Below are 12,818 nucleotides of genomic sequence, written 5' to 3'. Positions count from 1 at the left end.
GCTATAGGTATAACTTGTCAATCGACATACCATAGTTGAGTTCAATCAAAACTAATCACGACAAAAATTAACCAAAATGGAAGTCAAGCTCAACTTTAACCTGTTCTGGACCATGGAGCGCAACACGTAAGACTGCTGCGATATGATTCGTTGGGGTTTACCCATGCCTTGATGTCACAAGCCCTGCCGATTTTCTTTCTCCTTTTTCTCGATTTTCGCGCGGCGTCTCCGGTGCCGTTTCCCGTGTGGTCCCGACGATGTCATCCTGATCATCGATCACCTGTCACCCTGACCGATCACGTGACATAGCGGGTACCGTGTGAATGATGACCCGGTGGGGACATGTGACTGAAGCCCCGGGAATGGCCTGGACCGCCCATAACTCTCGGCAGGGGGTCTGGGCCAGGGGGAGATTGGTGGGGTGGCTGACTTGCTGAGGCTATGCTCACAGCCCAGCACCTACCAAGAGACTTTGCACAAGAGCATTGCGGTTATATGCGTACGGCCGTCCAATAAAAGATTGGCTGGTCAGGCAAAGTGTTTTTGGGATGATAACTTCGAATGACACATACATTCCAGTGACACGATTTGATAAAAATGAGAAAAGGTTTCGTGCGGATGCTTCGGCAATATATGTTAACAGCATATAGACGTGTTCATCAATGGTGATCGATTTTTGTGATGTAGACAACCAACCACTTTATCTTGGAGGGCCGTACGCCGTCTGTTGTTGTTTCCATATGCAAAAACATAACAGTTTTGTCTACCGTTTGATATTTGCATTGGTACTCGGCATGTACTTTTTACGTAACTATACGCCGGCAGACTTTGTTTCTGTCTTTTGCCTTTTGTTCATGAATCAAAACAGCCTGTCTTTTGCCTGTCTTTAGCTTGTCTTTTGTTCATGAATCAAAACAGCCTGTCTTTTGTTTGTTTCAGGCGCCAGTAACATCTCCACGAGCACGAGCAGTTTCGAGGCAGGGGTGCAGCACGACCCTAATCTGAACAGACTGGCGGTGAACATGTTCACCAAGACCGAACAGTACCTGCAGGGTGAACTGGACGCCGTTCTGGTGAGTTTGGAGAGAGTTTATGTATTGGTACGTGCAGGGTGAACTGGACGCCGTTCTGGTGAGTTTGGAGAGAGTTTATGTATTGGTACCTGCAGGGTGAACTGGACGCCGTTCTGGTGAGTTGGGATAGAGTTTATTGGTACCTGCAGGGTGAACTGGACGCCGTTCTGGTGAGTTTGGAGAGAGTTTATGTATTGGTACCTGCAGGGTGAACTGGACGCCGTTCTGGTGAGTTTGGAGAGAGTTTATGTATTGGTACCTGCAGGGTGAACTGGACGCCGTTCTGGTGAGTTTGGAGAGAGTTTATGTATTGGTACCTGCAGGGTGAACTGGACGCCGTTCTGGTGAGTTTGGAGAGAGTTTATGTATTGGTACCTGCAGGGTGAACTGGACGCCGTTCTGGTGAGTTTGGAGAGAGTTTATGTATTGGTACCTGCAGGGTCAACTGGACGCCGTTCTGGTGAGTTTGGAGAGAGTTTATGTATTGGTACCTGCAGGGTCAACTGGACGCCGTTTTGGTGAGTTTGGAGAGAGTTTATGTATTGGTACCTGCAGGGTGAACTGGACGCCGTTCTGGTGAGTTTGGAGAGAGTTTATGTATTGGTACCTGCAGGGTCAACTGGACGCCGTTTTGGTGAGTTTGGAGAGAGTTTATGTATTGGTACATGCAGGGTCAACTGGACGCCGTTTTGGTGAGTTTGGAGAGAGTTTATGTATTGGTACATGCAGGGTCAACTGGACGCCGTTTTGGTGAGTTTGGAGAGAGTTTATGTATTGGTACGTGCAGGGTGAACTGGACGCCGTTCTGGTGAGTTTGGAGAGAGTTTATGTATTGGTACCTGCAGGGTGAACTGGACGCCGTTCTGGTGAGTTTGGAGAGAGTTTATGTATTGGTACATGCAGGGTCAACTGGAAGCTGTTCTGATGAGTTTGGAGACTGACTAGAGGAGGCCGTACTTGGTGAGTTCCGTGATGTAATTGATCAAAATTGATCTTGTTCAACATCAGGATAAAACAGAGCATCCCCTCCCCGAACATCACAGACAAAAAACCTGAGGCTTACATATTACATAATTAAACTCGCGATTGAGTGCAGAAGCAGTTCGAACCAGTTTTTCACCACTAATCGGCTCAAAAGCACTGCCCCTTTCCTTTTAGTGCATTAACGCTGACATATTAATGGTCTTCAGACATAATCCTGCCTATCGACTGAGATGGAAACGTCGGTATCGTTTGTTCTGGTTCTCACCGGACTTGCGATTAAGAAACTAGTCAGCAGCATGTTTCCGTGGGCAGTAATCATCCGCTGAGAATGTTTCTATTCTGTCGATGGATGGTGTAAACATAAGGCGTGGGTTGTCAGGCCTTTCTACCTTTTCAATACACCGCGGGTGTATCAATATCAAAATATCAAAAGTATCTTACCTTTATATGCCTTTATCAAAGATCTGCACAGCATTCGCTCGTGCTGAATCGGCTCGTGGCCTTTTGATGACGAACAACGTATGGCCCGCAAGTGACAAATGTCAACGGCTAAAAAAATCGTACCTCACAGCGAGGATGAATGCTTAAGGCGCGAAACCAAAGTCCATTCAGCCATTGAAGATGGGGTTTGAATTACAATTGTCTGTTATTCGAAGAGATATTGTGACTTGAGATAGGTACCTCCGTTGTCAGAACGTTATTGTAACGCGTAGAAGTGCATTGCTTAGGCATGCCTTTAATGGGATCCGGTTGTTAACGAGCTCGTGTCGCGTTAAAATATAAAAATAAGGGAACATGAACGATAGAAATGAATGCTCAAGGGCCTCAGCAGTTTTCATTCCATTTCATTCCAGCAGTTTTTTTTGCGCGTTAGCATTCGATGGCGCGAAAAATGAAATATTTAAACCATGCCTTATATGTTTCAGTAAATGAACAGTGAAATTAACAGCATTAAAGTGACAAGCAAAAAAAAAATATTCCGACGACATTTGATTCTTGTCAATTGTTTTCGCTATAATTTCCCCGAAAATATCTATTAATTTTCACTTGAGGTTGAAAGAATACATCAAACCTCCTGGCTCCTGAATAGTTAAAAATGCAGTTCTTTCAAATGTCAACAACGGTTTTTTTTGTTACGGATATTAGCTGTCGTAGTCCCCATCATGAGTTTCGATTTTAGTTTCACAACGTTTTGGCAAGCTGCTGTTCTGGCAGCTGCCCTAAACTGCCCTTTAGTGACGTGTATTTTTTTTTTTTTTAATTTAGCTCGAATGTTTGAATGAACGGATTGACAGAGCCGGAGTCCACGCTAAGCAGAGCTTGTTGCGTAGACCCCGACCCCTACCGTCCGATCGCGCAATTCCGGGTAACGGGAGAATTTAGATGCCAAAGTTTAACGTGCCCTTCAAAGCCGGACACGGCCTGTCCCACTCAACAGACTTCAACTGGCTGCGGCTGCTCCCACCAACCGCAGACCATCCCCGTCAGGAGTCTCATATATCGAGCGCCGGAGCGTCTCGAACCCGGGCTCTCACTACCGGGAGTCCGATGCTCTACCAACTGAGCTACGGGACAGGCATGAGCTACGGGACAGGCATTTCTTCCACAACCGCCAGTGATTTTTCCCCTGGCTGTACCCCTCCATACGTCATTTTCCGCTCACCGCACCCCTTATGACGTCATTTTCACTGCCAGGGCGAGTACCACCTGCTAACCGAGATGAACCGCCGCACAGAAGCCAAGTACCGTGAAATGCGCGACACTGGCCGGGAAACGCAGACGGCCATTGAACTCCTCAACGCCAAATACCTGGAATTGGAACCGTGTCTTAGGTAAGCACTCGCCTCTATATGTGGTGCATCCCCCTAACTGTGGTGCTTTATTGGGGTCTTCTGTTTGGGCTACCCATCCCGGCTAACGAGAATGTGTGCGGGCATGTGTTGTGAAGTGGTTGATGGATATGGCTATTTGCTAGAGATTCATTAAAATGACTTGCATGCTGTCATCGTTGATGATGACTTGACAAATTTGACGCTCGCTCACGATGCATATCTTATGTCAAGAACGAAGGTTTTAATTCCTTATTTGGGTGGGGCTTAGGGAATAGAGATTTTTACGAGACTCGTTTAAATGCAGCCATGGTCTGTTCCCGTTGCACGTGGCGAGGAGATTTGATTATTATTTAATTTATGACATCGATTAATGGCTGGGTTCTCTAGCCCGTGTGTAACAAAGTTCATCCCCAGCCCCCTGCCTTACTAACAATGTCCTTTTATGGTCCTCGTTCCTTACCTGTGACGCCTGTCCTGACCCGCTTCTGATTGGTGTTATGATATGACGTACATGTGTGACGTTTGTATGTGACGCGTGCTGAGCCGCGGTGGTCACAGCCCCCGGCCGAGTGGAGGAGTTCCGAACCATCTGGCCAACCCATCGCACCCGCGGGAGCCGCTCTCCCGTCGGGCTACTTCTAACTGTACAGTCAATTCTTGTCTCGGCTCATTTCTGAACAATATGTCGTGAAAAGTGGAAGTGTTATATTTGAGGAACGGACTAGACTATCACCGAACATTATTACACCGTGTTATGCCACTCGTGTTAGAAGTTTGTAAGAGTCGCGTCACTGAACGTGACAACAGCTGCGGAGACTTTGCCGTGGGTAACTGTGGGCGAACTGTATTTCCCTGTACCGGTATCTTGGCGGTTTACATTCGTACTAACGTTGTTTTGGTGGTACACTCGAATTTTATAAGGGCTCCTTCTCCGTCTGTGCTAATCTTGGCACCTTCTCCTATATTGTTATTGCCGATGTCTGCATATGGATTAGAGGTGCCCTTTTTCAACCCACCAGCCCGGAATGAGTGGGTAGACAAAACCCGCATGGGTTTGAGCGGGTTGCATCACCAGGAAATACCCTGGTGCGGGTTTTATGCGGGTATAAAAAATATCAGAAACTTAATAGCTAAAACAAAACAAGATTTCCTCTTGAAAATGGAAAATAAATATGCTGCAGCATGACCTAGAATACCTCACGTCCTCACATATGCAGTAAGATGTCCGGGAAAAATATGACTAGAAAGTGGAAAAGGTTTTTGGCGGCTATGCGGGTTGTTGCGGGCTGCTACCCATGAAGTTCCCCATGCGGGTAGTTGTGGGTATCTGAGGAAGGGTTGCGGGGCGGGGTGGGTTACCTGGATCCCCAAAAAGGACACCTCTGATATGGATGCTGTGTTGGAAAAAGATGATATTGTTAATCCCTGTACCACCAGGTTGGCAGTAAGCGCTTTCGCCATAAAGTGCCGCGTCAGCTTCTTGAACAAAGATAGAACAGCCGGACAGGCTGAGCAGCACCCCTAACACCCATGACACATATGACGCCGAAGTATTGTAATTTGGATCTATTGTGTCATTCTGTGTTGGAGCTTTTGAACGAGGGTTTCGGTCAGCGATATATTTATCGAATATAATATTGCGTTTTCTTAGAAATTACACGGCGGAAAGGAAACTTATTGATGGCTAGATTCAGATGAAATATATCAACAAAGCAGTTATGAGTTAAAGCTTTGAGTTGAAGAGTTGAAGTTGCATTTCAAGCTTTGTTGATAGAAAATGCAATTACTGAATAGGCGTGCAAGAATAAAGGACTTCAATGTCAAAAGAACATTATATTTAAAGATGCTATCAAAAGCATGCTTATCTGTCAAAGGAGAACGAATGTGGCCTAGAACTTCCTTTCAATATTATGCAATAGTATGTACTTATTTGTTACATCCTGGCAGTGATAACAGTTGAGAAGAGTATTGCCTACATTTGGATGCAAAAGAATTATCAATTTAATATTCAACGTAACATCATAATGATTTCATACTTGATTCTGGTTATGTAATATTTGATGATATTCCTCGACGATGTACGTAACAATATGACAATGATATGTACCAATTAGTGCGTTGCTTTGTGCGCACCCGTACGCAATAAGCCAGTTTCAGGTGTTCGAGAAATAATCACCTGCTAGCGACGCATGCTCCTTTGAACGGCGAAGCGTCTTCAGCTAACGTGGCAAGCGCTCACGCGTTGGATGCATCGGTTCAATGCTAATTGCGACTAGCTGGAACTAGCAATATGCGTGCAATCTGTGCGTCGTTGCAATTTCCTTCGCCTAACCTATTGACGGTAATGATGTTTTGTGTTAATTGCGACTCAAGATCAGTCTGAGTGGGCGATCGATAATAACAGAGTACTTGAGAGGATTTGGAAATAATACATAGACCCGATTTTAATTGTCGTTTGAAGTGTCGTTTCTAGATCATGGCACGAGTGAAGTGGTAAGAGTTTGCATCCGTAGACAAAAACGAAGGACACTGGATGTAGTTTAAAGTAATCTTGACTGGATGTCCCTCACTTAAACTCCGTGCGTCAACTTCCAATATCCCATTATCTCGTCACTCGAAAGAGACAATGGACATCAGGCCTTGAGGCGTTTTCACACCAGCAATGCAACGTGACCGCTTCCAAGTAAAAGAAGAGACATATTTGCATGTGACAACTCAATTCAGACGCATCATTAGAGTGTCGGCTGCCATTTCTAAACTTTATTTCATTTCTTTTTTCATGTCCATTGTACCAAGAACCACTTTTTCTTGCATGGTCTCGTGTAAAAGCACATCCGTTGTGTCACAACCTAATAGCCTGGTTGATGCAAGGGATGCGACTTGCTTTCGTAACGTCGTCTTGAGCAGTGTCACATCGAATTTTCTGCCTAATGTGTGGATGTAGCGTCTTGCAAGCGTCTTGTTTGGTGTTAGTTCCCTACGTTTCGGCAAGCGGCTTCTCAGATGTTGCAAGATCATGGGACGTTTTTAACGATGTGTCGTTTACCAGATGCGTTTAGAAGTACCTGTGGTCAGTGGACATGGAACTCAGGCTTCCCTGTTGATAGCCAACGGTCCTGGTCAAATGAGAAATCCGGGAACTTATTCCTTTTTTAGTAGGGATAATTTGGCTTTCATTCGTTTCAAGTTCCTCAAGGTTTAGTCAAATTATGCTGGAAATCGAGGAGTCCCAGCGTGGCGTGGCTTAGTATTCCCCCTCCTTCATTGCGCTCCCCAAATAGACTGGAGTCTTGTATAAACCAAAGGGTGGCAATGACTGTATATCCTTTTATAGACAGCCCATCCGCCACTAGCGGCTAAAGTTACATCCTAGCCAACCTAATATACCTTCCGGCCACCCTCGCAGCTCTCAGTTTTTCCCCACTATATTAACAATTCAGACAACACCTACTCTATAAAAAGGTCACACCTACATTGCGTCCGCATGAGCCCATATATGAAATATCTCCACGCCGCTGCACGTTGTCCGCCTATTTCCGGCCAACAAATATTGTCTCTTGTTTCACCATGGTGGATCCCCTGGCAAATCTGTCCTGAAAATCGTTTTGGAATAACGCACCCAATGGGTCAATTATGAGACTGACGATATTTCATGCATTAATGTTTCGTTCTATAGCGCTTACCGACATGTAGCTCCTGTAATATACACCCTCCAATTGGTTTTGTGAATGTCTCAAAAAGTCATAGATGTGGTGTGAATAGATGTGGATAGACGTGGTGGTCCTAAAAAATGCCGAAGCTTTTTGATCTTCTGCCGAAGCCATTGATCAAAAGGAAAAACCTCGACATCTTTGGCTGAGTTTTAAAGACAGGCTGGCTTGAGCTCTCTAAATTAAGTTCCGCTGACTACTATTTTCACGAAGGGCAGAAACGCCTCTCTCTCTCTCTCTCTCTCTCTCTCTCTCTCTCTCTCTCTCTCTCTCTCTCTCTCTCTCTCTCTCTCTCTCTCTCTCTCTCTCTCTCTCTCTCTCTCTCTCTCTCTCTTTCTCCCTATATCCCTCCTCTCCTCTCCTCTCCTCTCCTCTCCTCTCCTCTCCTCTCCTCTCCTCTCCATCGTCTTGGCCTGAGCTGAAGTTGTCAGCATCTGGTTGAACGCATAACCGGCCAGACTGTGCATTGCGCAATGCGCATTACACAAGCATTATATAACGCCAAATATAACGCGGGCGCCAAATATCGATACCCAGACGGCAGCTGCCAACATCACGCGGCCCCCACTGCAGGCTGTGGCTACTTGCTTGGCGTTTCTGCTGACCGCTAGCTGCTTTTTATGTGACAGTGGCGCGGCTGTGACTGACTGCGTGGACGTTGAGGGGTGGGTTAGGGATTCACCGAGATCAAAGTAAAGTGCCCCGATTACCCGGAATCGCTTGATCGGGCGATGGGGGTCTGCGCAACAAGCTCCGCTTAGCGTGGGCTCCGGCTCTGTCAATCTGTCCATTGGAAATGTCGAGCTAATTTGCTGTGAAGCGCTGGTGGTCTCAATAAGCATGACGCCCAGTCTTTGGAATCAGGATGTTGGCGTGTTAATAAAAAACGTTTAATTGTGTGACGCGGCTGTTACAATTGCCAAGTTTGAGGGCGTGATTAGGTACATTTGATTGGGAAATTCAGTTGAGCTTCGTACGTGCAGTATCAGCATTATGGGCTTTCCCCAGATACATTTGATTATTGCCTCATTTCCGCCTTTCGTTTGTAATTAATTCCTCAGAATTGTTTGTGGGCATGTTCAATTTCAATTTGACATTTTGTAACGCCTCGGGGCACACAGCTACCGGAACGGACTGCGTGGCAGTTCCTCGCGGAAAGCGGTAGCGATTGCTTATTACTAATTGCTATCAAATGATATCGAGCATGGTAAATTGCTAACGCTTTACCAGAAAATGGTTTTTTCGATTTGGAGCAGAGTCGGTGGTGCAATGCAGTGAAGTGGCTTCATCAGCTTTTAAACCCGAGTAAAAAGCATTCGTGTCGTAAGATTGCATTTTGTTTCCTGTTCAAATTGTCATAGTGACGAGTCGGCTCTCTTGACATGTGAAGCCTATCGCCCACCGCCCTACTCTCATTGCCCAACGCCCACCATCCACCGTCCACGGCCCACCACCGCCCTCCGCCCTCCGCCCTCCGCCCTCGGCCCTCCGCCCTCCGCCCTCCGCCCGCCCTCCGGGGATCCATGAGTCGGAAATGTCTTCAGCGCCGCTGCCGCCGAACTTTCAGACCATTCCGCCTTCTGCATACTGTATGAACACGACCCACTGACGTGCCGACTGCGGCACCGGAATAGCAGGACGCTGAAGCAACATGTGGAGCAGAAAGGATGGGTTGGGTAATTGGAGTTCAGTTCGGCTGAGACTGGGACGGAGGACATGTGAGGTCTGTAGGTTACCAGTGGGATTTGGAAAGACGAAGAGGTCGTACTTTTGGGTCCTTAGATGGATGGGTGAATGAGTATTGGAAGACTGCATGAACGAGTAAGTGATGTCTGAACGAACGTGTTGCGTTCCTTGCCAATTAACAAACACGTATGTGCACTGTGGGGAGGGGCAATTTTGTACAGAGCGCCATAAAACATACCAGATAGCTGGAGGGGTGGTTTAGGATCGCGGACGTCTCATGTCGCGTCGCCATGCGTACAGCGCATCATTGCGTCATGCCCAGCTATTGGCCAACGTTTCAGGCTGATCTGAATATCCATCTAATCCTCGGGCAGTGCTGGCAGCTCGTTTGGTGGGCGATGCGTCCAAATGGCTCTCAATTGACCGTATTTCTGTGGCGTTTGATCCAGAGCGACATTTGGCCCGTTACGAGTCGAATGAGACTTGTGTGGTGAGCTCCGTTGGGAGGAACGTCGCAGCGACTCGGGTATCCTCTCTGCAATGTTCTCGTATTTTACAGTGGCTGACATGCAATAGGGAGACTGTAAGGAGTTACAGTGCTTCGGACATCCTGCTTGCAATGTTGTCGTATGTTACAGAGGTTGGCATGCAATGGGCTTGCAGTTATATACTGGGCTGTTCCAAAACATTGGTGGAAGTTGGCTGGCGTCTGATATCATAAATCTCCCTCTGGCGTGTCGATGTTTCAGAATTTGCGCTCAATTTGTATTTCACGTTGATGTTAACTGTGCGGCCTTTCCTTTGTGCAAAAAGAGATGTGGGGAATACCCTGTGTGGACTTGGGTTATGACATAGTGGCTTTGGTTATGGCAGATACAGTAGTCTATGGTTATGGTTTTCCGTAAAATTACGTAAAGTACTTACTTAATGCTTATGAAACAAGTTAAGGTTTTTCCGAAGTTACACAGAACCTCTACCAACTCTTATTTCATTAACTGATTTTAATTTTGTTGTTGAACTTGAATTCCGTAGTCCTCTACTTGGATTAATGTGTTTTTAGACCTGTTGTGACCTGATGATTTTGCCAGTTACCAGACGTATTGTTCTTTTTTTTTAGCCATTGATCTCCCGTAATTCTCCTCAAACACTGGGCTTCCCTAGCGGCCTAGCCCCTTCTTCCTTTCTCTTCTCTTCTCATTTGTCCTTTTGACACGCCGGCCTAGTCGCACGAATCTCTGAACTGCGATCGGGTTTCGAAATAAATCCCCAACAGCAATACCTATAGCCTTGTATGCAATAGCCATATTGCCGGTTGCAGATATTTTTGTAAATATCACATATCCTCCGGGGAGTTTTATACCAGATTTGTCTTTCTTGTCAACGTCACACGATCGCTGTGTCTCGTGAGTTGCGTCATTCGTGCTGCTTTATATCGCTACACGGCTGTACAGTGTACACTGTAAATACACTGAGTTACTTATGTAACGCCTGGATTTACCAGAGCATTGGTGTAAAACTTTCAACTATATTTGACTAGTGTAAGGCTAGACTAGTGTCTTTCCTATGTTAGTAGCGAGTGTTTTACTCTTTTATTATGATGCCTCCGCGAAGGAGCGCACTGTTTTAGGTTCAGAGCGAATGCCCCTACTCTCTTCTTCTGTTCGAAATGTCTTCGGTTCAGGGTAAGAGTTTTTTTCTGATCCCCAATACACGGGCATCGTGTGTCACAGTCGTCGATAGCGACTGGACTGAACACCCCATTTCACATGTCATCATCAGCTCCGTTGGAGCCCGGCTCTGGCCGTGCAGCTATCATTTTCCTTGTGCGTCACTTTGTTCAAGTTGTGCGTCAGAGCCGCCAGGTCATTAGTAAACACGGGCATTTAGCAGACAAGTGCGAGGATCTCAATGCTGGGTCTGCGAGTTCAGTGGATCCATCTCAAGGTAAACCGCTGGCTAGGATCTATGATCACATAAGATCTGGCGACAAGCTTAGGACAGGATCTATTACACCTATGTATGAATCTCACATCCAGTGAAACCATAGTCCCAGGTGACCCTATACCAGACCCTATACCTTAAATAGAACCATTGCAATCAAAACGCATGGTGCGGTGCATACCCATATGTCGGCATTGAAAACACTGCGCATTTCATCAATGATATCAATTATGTGTTGTTTCCTTTTGATATCCTCTCCATATCTCAGCCTCAGCAGTAGAAGCGTATTGCTGCATTTAATAAAGCGTTATCGATGTCAGGTCCCCGTTGAACTGCATTACGTAAAGGTACCTGAGATTCGCCAATTTATTCTCTTCGCCATTTTTTTTTTTGCAATATGACACGGAAGTAGCGGTAAATCTATCACCTCCCCTAGCTCAGGTGCTAGGTATTAATTGCATGTTAACTGGTAATAATAAAATTAATGAGATTTATGAGAAAGGAAGCAGTATAGTTCGTCTGGGGATCGTATGTATTTACGCATTTGGCTATAAAACGGGAATTTGATGAGATCCTGTCCAATGTTGTTGATCAGTGGTGAATAGGTTGGCAATTTGAAGAAGGATGTTTGCAGTGAAATCTCGTCCGCTTACGCTGAACTTCGAAAATCACATTACGAGTGGGATGGGAGGTAAAAACAGCATTTATTGAACAGCAAAATATGTTCTACATTCGTGGAGCACCTCGTATATCAGAGCCTGTGAATGTATCTGACCGATGGTGCGAATTGCTCTCTGAGCTTAGAGTTCTGGAGGTGATGCTATTTGGAGGTTAGCCTACGGTCATCCCGCACATAAGCCCGCGGTCCTTTCTGAACACGGCTTACGCCCCGGCAAGTCTTACTTCTGCTAGGATCCTCGGTCTGATTCTTTTTGTAAGCTTTTGTTTGGAATAGGCTGCATTGCAGAGCTGGAGTGTTTTGGTTTTTGCTAAGAACGCTAAGAAATATTTTTGAACAAACTTTTCCACCAGTGGAGGCCTTTGGTGAGCCTAATCCTGACATGGAAATGGACTGACCAGGTGAGCTGGCTACTAGAGAGAAGACCGCAGTAGTTGCCAGGCTTACCTACAAACATGGAAAATCTGCTCCAACTAACCCAACGCGAATCTTACCAAATGCAGTGAATCTTTGAACAATCCACAGTAGTTGCCAGACCAACCCACTAACAGTAGAAATCTGCTGTACCTAACCCGACGTGAACCTTACCATAGAGCTCAGTGACCTTACCTTATGCACTATGCAGGTGCCACTGCACATGCGCACGTGCAAGGCTTGTTAACACATCTCGAGAACAGCTGGGCTGATTGCGCTCGAAGTCGGTGGGTCATTGGGGAGCGGTTAGAAGATAACCCTCAGTAATTGGTGCCTCATCTATATATGTAGGGCCTTGGGTGCCTCAGTTCGCACTGGTGCCGCGCTCGTGCAAGGCTCAATCGCGTTTGTTCGTACATAGCCTAAATGGCGCTTTTTTATTTAGTTATGTATTTTTTTATGCGTAGCAACATCAGCATACATTAAGGCTTTTCACTTT

The 12,818-nt window shown here is 46.1% G+C and overlaps 1 protein-coding gene across 4 annotated transcripts in view; it reads left to right on the top strand.

Annotated features, from left to right (window-relative positions):
* Window positions 1-12,818, top strand: part of LOC122372265 (biogenesis of lysosome-related organelles complex 1 subunit 2-like) — a 35,202-nt gene that overhangs the window by 13,174 nt on the left and 9,210 nt on the right. For all 4 annotated transcript variants that reach the window (XM_043349238.1, XM_043349237.1, XM_043349239.1 and 1 more), the window contains exons 3-4: window positions 940-1,073; window positions 3,753-3,889. In XM_043349238.1, coding sequence (XP_043205173.1) covers window positions 940-1,073; window positions 3,753-3,889 — 271 coding nt within the window. The remainder of the gene's footprint in view (window positions 1-939; window positions 1,074-3,752; window positions 3,890-12,818) is intronic.

The sequence above is a fragment of the Amphibalanus amphitrite genome, unplaced genomic scaffold (genome assembly GCF_019059575.1).
Source record: "Amphibalanus amphitrite isolate SeventyFive unplaced genomic scaffold, NRLGWU_Aamphi_draft 001337F_arrow, whole genome shotgun sequence".
NCBI classification, from domain to species: domain Eukaryota; kingdom Metazoa; phylum Arthropoda; class Thecostraca; order Balanomorpha; family Balanidae; genus Amphibalanus; species Amphibalanus amphitrite.
The sequence above is the reverse complement of the archived record's forward strand: the minus strand, read 5'-3'. Positions and strand labels throughout refer to the sequence as shown.